General features: G+C 55.6%; 1 protein-coding gene across 1 annotated transcript in view; it reads left to right on the top strand.

Moving 5' to 3' along the window:
- Positions 1-337: 337 nt before the first annotated feature.
- LOC122149381 overlaps positions 338-9205 on the top strand; it is a 34157-nt gene continuing 25289 nt past the window's right edge. The window contains exons 1-2 of the mRNA XM_042779148.1: positions 338-341; positions 2525-2905. Of these exons, the coding sequence (XP_042635082.1) occupies positions 338-341; positions 2525-2905 (385 nt within the window). The remainder of the gene's footprint in view (positions 342-2524; positions 2906-9205) is intronic.

The following is a 9205-nucleotide window of genomic DNA, read 5'->3' as shown; positions in this document are numbered from 1 at the left end:
TGTTGAGTTTAATGTTCACATTTTAATACATTTCAAATGCTCCTGTTAAGTGGTGCAGTTCCTCGAAACCTGTTATTACTGGTGTCTGGTGCACAGGCAGCACAGATCTTGGCCTCAGATCTGCTGCCTCCGGGCAGGTGACAGAGTTCCTCCAGCAGGAACCTGGAATGCTGAGGACACAGAAACCTGGAGACCGCAGCAGTTCAAAGCATGTCACGTTTATTACAAATGTGAAGGCCTTGGCCAGAGCCTGGTGACAGAATTGGAAAGCCCCTGGGCACGTCACTGTCCGTGGGTTTTTAATTAATCCTGGAGAACTGAGATACAAGCACCTACCATGGGTATGAATGAGTCCCAGGAAAGGCACGGCACAGGGAAGGGCCTGCTCTAGAGAGCATTTTCCAGGAAGCCCCCTTCCTTCTCCAGCTATCTCCACGTGCTTTTCCAGTGTCCTGTGCAGCACAGGAGGCTCCATGAGCTGAATGGTGCAGGTGTGGTGGGAGTGAGGATGTTCCAAGGCCAAGCATCCAGAGAGGATGGCAGGGAGATTTCGGGTCTCAGTCGCTCCTGTGAGCAGGCTGCAAACATGAGGAGTCTCCGTTCAAGTGTCTGCTGCTGTCTGGAGAGGAGAGAGGAGATTGACAGTGCTGAGTTTCCCCATCCCTGGAGAAATGAGAGCTGAATTTAGGCTTTCTGAGATGTGAGAACAGCGGCTCCTTCAGCTTCTGTTCCTCAAGCTGAGCCAGCTCTGGTGTGTTTCTGTTCAGGAGGGGCTGTTTTGGCTCATTCCTGGCTATGTCAGCAAGCAGGAGAAATGGCTCACAACACACAGCCAAGCTCGGTGCCACGAGTGCCCCTTGGGGTCACACAGCCCAGGGACCAGGGGACAGGAAAAGGGGACACTGCGCTGCACCCACACCTTCCCCAGCACACAAGGTCCTACCTGGCCTGCAGCGTGCCGTGCCCTGCACCAAGCTGTGGTTTTGCCAGGATCCTCCTTCAGGAGAACAGCACCTCCACAGCCACTCTGTTCCCTCTGCTGTCCTCTCCAGGCCGCTCCGTCCTGCTCCATCCCACTGCTCGCTGCTGCTGCTTCAAGGGACACACATCTATCAGGCTCTTTCATTTATAAATTACTGCATTGATCTCATGTACACACAGAAAGAATGGAAAAGTTTTGCTTCTACAAGTCGTGAAAAATTAAGGGGAGAATATAAAATAACCGGGGAATTCTTTTGACTGAGTGAGACGTTTTCCTGTCAGTGCCAGGGTTCGGAGCCATCGGCTCTGCAGAGCTGCTGCCTGCATTGACAGGCATGAGGCGTTTGGACAAGGTGAAAAGCCCGGAGGATCCCAGCTCCGGGCTCAAAGGGATGTGTCTGGCCCATTGTGTGCTCTGATTAATGAAGCCTTTGCACAGCGAGATAATGCCGTGTTTGCCGTGCCGGGGACGCTGCTGCGCAGCACAAATGTCACAGCTACGAGGAATATTCAAAATATTCCTCAACAGCAAGGAGCCCAGCTATGTGCGACTGGATTCCGCCCAAAAACACCTCAAATGATATTTGTTTATTTCCTAATTGTCAGCCACTTCCATGAACTCGCCGTCAGGTTCAACAAGTGCTCCAGGGTTTGAAACAAAGGGAGGCACTGGGCAGGAACCAGGATCCGGGATCTGGCAGCTCTCGGGACAGACACACGGACAGAGAGGATCCCTGCAGCATCCCTGGCCTCTCTCACCCCAGCACCCAAACCCTGCCCACCAGCCTGTGTCACCTGCGGCTCAGCAGCAATTCTGGGATGCAAAAGTGAGGATCAGCAGAAGGAGAGCAGCACAGAGCCCCGACTCGAGCATAGGGACCCAAATCTGCTGCTGGGCACGGCTTGGCTGCTGCCTCTGTCCCAGCCTCACTTCTGCAGAGGCCTGGAGCTGAGTGCCTGGGTGTGCTGGCTTGCTTTGAGCCAGCCCAGGTCTCACCTGGGGCAATTCCTGCCCCCTGCCTCTCCCGATCTGAAATCCAGGTTTGAGTGGACAGGGTGTTTTCCACTTCCACCCCAAACCACCGTGGTGGTTTGCTGTGGCTGAGCAGGCATTTTCCCCCAGTCCTGTGCAGAGGATTGTTCTGGTGGTGAATGAAAGGACCCACACATATCGAGTGTTCGTTTGTTTGTGAAAAGGGGGAGAACAAGCGCAGGACTATTGAATGAATTGAGCTGTGTCTGCTCGGAGCTCGGCACCCCATTCACAACACACCAAACAGAAATAGCAACCTGAGGCTGGAGCAGAGGTGGAAAAATCCTTTCCCACGGCGCGTTTTGGCAGTGCCCAAACCGCGTTTCTAACCTACCTGCGAGGCCACGCAGGTGGGCTGAGCTGGGGCTGGCTTCCAGGCTGCAGGTCCCGAAGGCTTTGCCCGTTTGCAGACACACAAACCACACAAAGCAGCCTCTCCCGGCGGCCCGGGGAGTGACCTGTGCCCTGCTCTCATCAGGAGCTGACCCGAGAGAGGCGCCTGACCCCGAGCATTCTCCTCCTGCCGCTCCCCCCGGCAGTGTCCCCGCTCGTCCAGCACAGCCACCTCCCGCTGTTACCGGTCCGGGGCAAGCCCTGGCCCCGGGGAGCACCGAGCTGGCCCAGCCGGGACACTCCTGAGCGCCCCAGCCCGGAGCCTCCCTCCCTCAATACCCGCATTATTTCTTTTGCAGGAGGAGCGCGTTTGTTCTCCGTGCCCGAAGCGCCGGGGACGCGCTGCCCGCCGGGGCGAGAGGCTGACAAAGGAAGGCGGAGAGGGGAAAAACCTCGTCCCAGTGCCCGCAGCTCCGGGAGGAACCCCGGACGCCCCGGTGGAATTTGGGGAGCAGCTGCGGAGCGAGCCCGGACCCCCGCCCGGGGAACCCATCCCAGGTAAGTGCCGCTGGCTTCGCTCCCACCTCCCCTCCCCGTGGATTTTTTCCCCGTCGTTTCCCTCGAGCCATTGAATTCCGGCGATTTTACCGTCGGGCAGCGCCGCGGAGAGCGGGGCCGCCGCTCCATCCTCTACCGGGGGATCCAGAGAGGGAAGCCAAGGCTCCACTGCTCTGGATGCGCTTCCAGCGGGTCCGGGCGAACGGGAGCGACCGCAGGCGGCAGTGACCGCGGGCAGGGCAGTGACCGCAGTAAGCAGTGACCACTGCCGGCAGTGACCGCAGGGAGCACTGACCGCAGCTATCGGTGACCGCAGGCAGGGCTGGCCGGGCGCGGCGGGGCTGGAGCGGGGCCGCGGGAGGTCGCACCGGAGCCGGCAGCCTGGGCTGGGCTGGATGATGCAGAGGGGTCCGCTCGGAGCGCGCCGGGGCACGGAAGGGGCCGGATTCCCTCTCCCCATCCCCCCGCGGGTCCCTTACCTGCGCTCCGCGCTCCGCTCCCCCGCCGGTGTTGCCGCTCCCGCCGAGGCACGGACAGGCAGCAGAACGGGGAATTTAGGGTCTTCCCGAAGCCCTGCCGCCCTTCCCGAGGGGGGTCAGTGCCGGCGATGCCTCCCCCGGCCCCGGGATCCCCCCGGTCCTCCCCCCGTATCGATTCCGGTCCGGCGCTGGCAGCGTTTAGGCCGGGATTGGGGGATAATGGGAATATCATCTGGAGACAATTACCTTTGGAGCGCGCTCGCTTCTCCTCCCAGACACTGTTATTTGAGCAATAGGATCATTTGATTTCATATCGCACTAAATAACCCCCGGCCGCCGCAAATTGCCGCCTTCTCAACAGCCACCCCTTGGAATAAATTGCACAGCGACTCCTTGGGCTCCGGCTTCTTCTTCTCCTTTTTTTTTTTCCTTCTTCTTCTTTTTTTTTTTTTTTTTTCTTTTTCCCCTTATTTCCCCCCCTCCCTTTTCTCCTCAGCAGAAGAGTATTTCGGGAGAAGCAGGGACGGAGGCCCGATGCTGGTGGATAAACTGCGTCCAGCAAAGCTCCAGCTCCCTTAATAAGCCAAGCAGCCAAGCCCTACCCGCACCGCTTTTCCTCCTGTTTTTCTCCCCCTCCCTCACCTTTTTTTTTTTTTTTCCCCTTCTTTCCTTCTTTTTTTTTTTTTTCTTCTTTTTTTTTTTCTTTCTCCCCCTTTAAATCATGTTTCCCCCGCCGGGTCCCACCGACGGCAGGCTCGATGTGCCTTTAAGGCTCTGTCAGCGCTCGCCTGATAATCTGGTCATCGCCGGCCTCATTAGATCCGTATTAATGTCAGCCACGGATTGCTAATTAGATTTGCGGGATAAATGAAATTACCCGAGTGGGCTGCGTGGGAGGGGGAGTGCTCCCAGCGCTTCCCGGGATTAAAAAATTAAAAGGAAAAAATTAAAAGGAAAGATATAATTTTATTTTCCGTTCTTTTCTCCTTCCTTTCCCCTGCTGCCCCCTGAGCCCCATCCCCTCCTCAGGCTCCCCTCTGGCACCCAGGAATTGCCCAAAGTGCTCCGTGGCTGAGCCGGGGAGTTCTGCCCACGGAGCCCCTCGGTGCCGCGCCGGGCGCTCCATGCCGAGGGATCCCGCTCGCCTTGGATTCATGGATCCCAGGCAGCAGCTCTGGGGGAGAGACCGTGGCATTATTCATCCTGTTTGTTTATCCTTATTAGAAAATGGGGTGAAAGCACAGGGCCCGGCGCCTGCCTCGGAGCGCCGGCTGAGCAGCGCGCACAGCCCCAATTAAACACCGCCCGGACCAGGCCTGTCTCCATATTAGAAACCCAGCTCTGTTTAACGAGGACCAATTAAATCCTGCTTCATTTTACCTGGGATCTCACAATAGACCCGACAGCAAATTCCCTTTCTTCTTCCCTGGTAATTACTGGCAGAATCAGCCCCGCTGCTGGAGCAGGGAGCCCTCCCCGATAGCCCACCTGAATCCCGGCTGGATCCCAGCAGAGCCAGCGGCCTCTTCCTTCCCCAGCCCCACCAAAACCCAGGATCAGCTCCAGTCCTTGCCACTGCAGCCCACCACGGTGCACAGGGCACAGTGGGGCCCCTCCTGGGGAAGCATGTGCAGCTATTCCAACCCGGCCTCCATTCCCAGGCCTCCCCTGAGCACCCCACAATGTTAAAAACTGCACCCTGTCTCCCAGGGGACATCACTGCAGCCAGGACATTCAATTAAATAATCCTGGCCCTTTGCTTCTCCCACAAATAAATGGCTTTTTTTTTTCCTCCCACAAATATTTCCTTTCCCAAGTTCCCTTTCAAAAGGGAAAAAAGAAAAAAACAAACCAACAAAGAAACAAGACCCCAAACTGCAGAACAACAGGAAAAAAAGGAGAGGGGGGGAAAGAAAAGAAAGAAACTGTTCTCCTTTCTTTTCCCTGTGTGCAGGGTAATTGATAGGCTCTATCAGAGGTCAGGATTTGCATAAGAATTAAGAGCAGTAAATTAATTTAATATTCCATGCACATCTCCAATTATTCCTGCAGACCTTTGTCTCCACGGCTGGCAGAGAGAAGGTTCAGCTGCTCTTCAACCAAACAACATCTGTGCAGTTAATAATTTGATAAACAGCTCATACAAATAGTTTCTGAATTATCTGCCAGCCCAATGACTATTCAGTTTGGAAACACTCGGCGAGGGCTGCGCCGGCGGCTGCCGAGCCCCGACCCGGGGATGCTGCTGCAGGAGCAGAGACCGGCCCTGCAAACCCCTGAAATATCAGCAGCCCTTTGCAACAAAACCCCAGCAAGAACCATGCGTGGAGGAAGCAATTAGCAGTAATTAATAAGAGCCCTCCCTCTCAGGTGGGTCCGTGCGAGGTGCTGGAGGAACGCGTGGGCTCGGTGATCTCGGAGGGCTTTTCCAACCTTAGCAATTCCCCGATTCCACGTCTGCATGGGCCGTGGTTCTGCAGCACTCGCAGGCCTGACCTTAAGTTAGAGTGGCAAAGAACTCTCCTGGCGATGCCACTGCTCCTCACTCCCCTCGGGCATTAAGCATCACTCCAAAATTAATAAGAAGTTGATTTTTAAAAGATTATGAAGTTCTCCAGGCTAGAGGAAAGGTTAATGCACTTCTCCATAGTCATACAACTTTCATGCCTGCTGTCATAAGGAGCTGATTTTTTTCTCCCATTTAAAAGGAGAATGTACACCATGGACAGAAATCCAGAAGCAGGGACACAAACAGGAGCCAAGGGAAGGGGTGCCAAATTTGGAGGGATGTCTGGGGCTTGATAAACCACTGCAGGCTTATCACAGCGAAAATGAGGCCAGACCCCACAGCAGGGCCGTGGGACAGGCCAGACCCGCTACCTCCCTCCAGGCAGGGAGATCCCACATTTGGGATTTGAGCTCCCTGGCTCCATTCCCGCTGTGCCAGCCCGCGCTGTTACCTGGCTGCAGCGCACTCCGAGCTCACCGCGGGGAATCAGCCCTCTGAATATTCAACACCGGCAGCTCCAGGGCTGCCCAGAGCCAGGGATTTGCTAGGAAATGGAGGGGAAAGCCTCCTTTCCAAAATTCAGATCCGTGCGCTGTGCTGTCTCTGGAGCCTGAGGCTGCTCTGACCTGAGTGTGTATTTTGCCTCAGCTCTAATTAAACAAACACATCCTAGTTCTTATTTTGAAAGCTGATTGTGCTGTTTTAAGGAATTCAAATCCCCGTTTTTCTGGCCCTCATCTTGCAAGGAGGGAATTGGACCCTCAGCTGTTTTCTGTCACCCAGCACGGGCACCCTTTCCCCGACGTATTCCTGTGGTTCAGCAGCCCAGGGCCTGGCACAGCCGGTTTTGGGATTGGGAAGATGCAGTGCTGGCTCTGGAGAGCAGGATGCTGGACATGCAGCGTTTTTGGGCTGTGGGTTTAGCCTTGGAGCTCTTTAGCCCTGCTGGGCCCTGGATTTAACCCCAGCAAGGGGATGTCAGCACTGACACTTGCCAAGGGGCAACTTGATTAATGTTGATTAATGTCTGGGCAGAGAGTGCCACGTGTGTGAACATTTTATGGTATTCCAGCTAGGCCACAGCCCCCGCAGCACCCCTGGCACTGCCACATCTGCAGGGAGCTCCCTTTGGCACCTCAGCCACCCCACCACCACCAAAGGCAGGAAAATCAAACCCCCAGCCTGTGCAGATTCCCGGGTGCCCGGAAGCCGCGATCCCTGTGCCGCTTTTTGGCACGGGAGGTCTCTCTTTACAGACTCGCCCGTCGAGCCGCCGCGCCGCTCTTTTCTTTATGGAGCCGCCGAAGTGTCTGTAATGAGAGATTAAAATAGTAGTCGTGCCCCGTGATTTATTTGTGAAGTTCTCGCGTGTAAATACCCCGGGCTGCGGCCGGGATTAATAACACGGCGCAATATATTAACGAGGGGGAGCGCCAAGAGAGACGGAGAGGGGGGAAATGGTAAGTTATGGGGCCTTTGGAGGCAGGGCAGGGGGGACTGAGCGCGGGGGGGCTCGCTCCTGCCTTCCCCAGCGCCGATAAATCAGCGGCCTCGCCGGAATAAAATATGCCGGGTGCCTGTGGCGGGGCGGCACGCGGCGCAGGAACGCGGCCACGCACGCTGACTGCAAATGGGGTGGGCCACCAGACGCCGCCATAAAACAGGCCCTCGCCTCCCCCGGCTGATTATCCGCCTCATGCATAGCAAATGACGGAGCGGGAGCGCCGGCGGCGCCTCGGCCGCCGCCGAGGTGAAAAAATAAAATATTTACAGACTGACAGGCTAATGGACACTTTGCCAAAGAGCCGTTCGAAAGAAGTAGTAAATGGGCCCGTGCTGATGCAGGGCAGCGGGCCCGGTCAGGGATCAGGACACACGGCACCGGATCGGATAACATCTAATTGGCAGGTCACATCCAAATGAGTGTAGTCATGCATCATCCGGAAGGCTTTCTGCTGGTTATAAAGACACTTGTAAACAATTCAGCCGCTGAACATGGCAATAATATGTTGATCCGGCATGTAATGAGGTGTTCCTGGAATCAATAAACTAGTCATGAAGAGCAGGGAGCAAGGTCAGCGCCTGCCTTTTTGATGACCTTTGCTGGCTGGTGAGGACATCATATACTCTGAAGAGGACTTTTCTCATATTGCAGAAGGCGCCGAGTGTCAGAACTTCCATTCGCAGCAAGCAAATGAACAGCCGGGCTCTGCATGCTAATGAAGTCCAGGCTATTTTCCACCTTTTCATCTGCACATTATGCTCTTGACTTTGGAGAAGGTGGGAATTAGGTTGGACCCTCGTGTCAGACTGCCTGATGGCTCGGCTCCGGAAAACTGGTAATTGAAGCTGATGACTGATGCGGAGGAGGCCTGAATTTGGAAATAAACAGTTTCAAGCACTGCATGTCATTTCTAGAGAGACTGCTGAGTGAATGGAAATGAGCTCCGTTTCGCCGATCTAATGCAGTTTCTCAGCAGGAAAAACACCGTCTTTGAGACAACAATGCCAATCAGTGAGATTTAAATGTCCTGGCCATAATGTAAGGAATAGCACCTGCCTCGGCAAACAGCACTTAGGGAAATGCTGCCCTGCACCGGGGCCTGCGCCTCCTCTCCAGCCCCCAGCGCCAGGCTGGAGGAGCCGGGATGCTCCGAGGTTGGTGGGGAGGGCATGGCACGCACTGGGCTCGGTCATGGCCATGGGAAGGACACTGCCACTGCTGCTCTCCTTGCCTCACACCGGCCACACAGAGATGAAAAAATGGGGTTTCTAGACAAGGCACCCCAAGACCAGCCTGCTCAGACTCGGCTCCGACATCCCAGCAGCTGGGGAACAGCATTGCAAATGTTACAAACCCTCCCCAAGTCCTGCCTGGGGTGGGGAACAGGGCACAGCCACTTGTGTGCTGGGGCTTTGAGGTGTTTTACTTCTGACACAGAATCCCAGCCTGGTGTGGGAAGACCTTTAAGTCCATCCCAGGTTGCTCCAGGCCCTGTCCAAGCTGGCCTGGAAAGCTCCCAGGGGTCCAGGGGCCGCCACAGCTTCTCTGTGCCCCACACTCCACATCCCCCATCCCGCTGCCAAAAGGCGCCGGCCGTCCCCCGGAGGTGGCTGCATCAGGAGCGAGTGTGTTTGTGTAATAGTTTGCAACCCTTCAACATGAAAGGATGGAGACGGATGCGAGTTATTATTATGAAAATGAACCGAGCAACAGACAAAAATATTCAGGAGATGTAATCTGCGTCCCTACAATGCGCTCGCGGAGAAGAGCACTTGGCAGACAGGAGAGTCGCCGTCAGATACATTGCC

The sequence above is a fragment of the Catharus ustulatus genome, chromosome 3, assembly GCF_009819885.2.
Source record: "Catharus ustulatus isolate bCatUst1 chromosome 3, bCatUst1.pri.v2, whole genome shotgun sequence".
NCBI lineage: Eukaryota > Metazoa > Chordata > Aves > Passeriformes > Turdidae > Catharus > Catharus ustulatus.
This window is presented reverse-complemented; position numbering and strand designations above follow the sequence as displayed.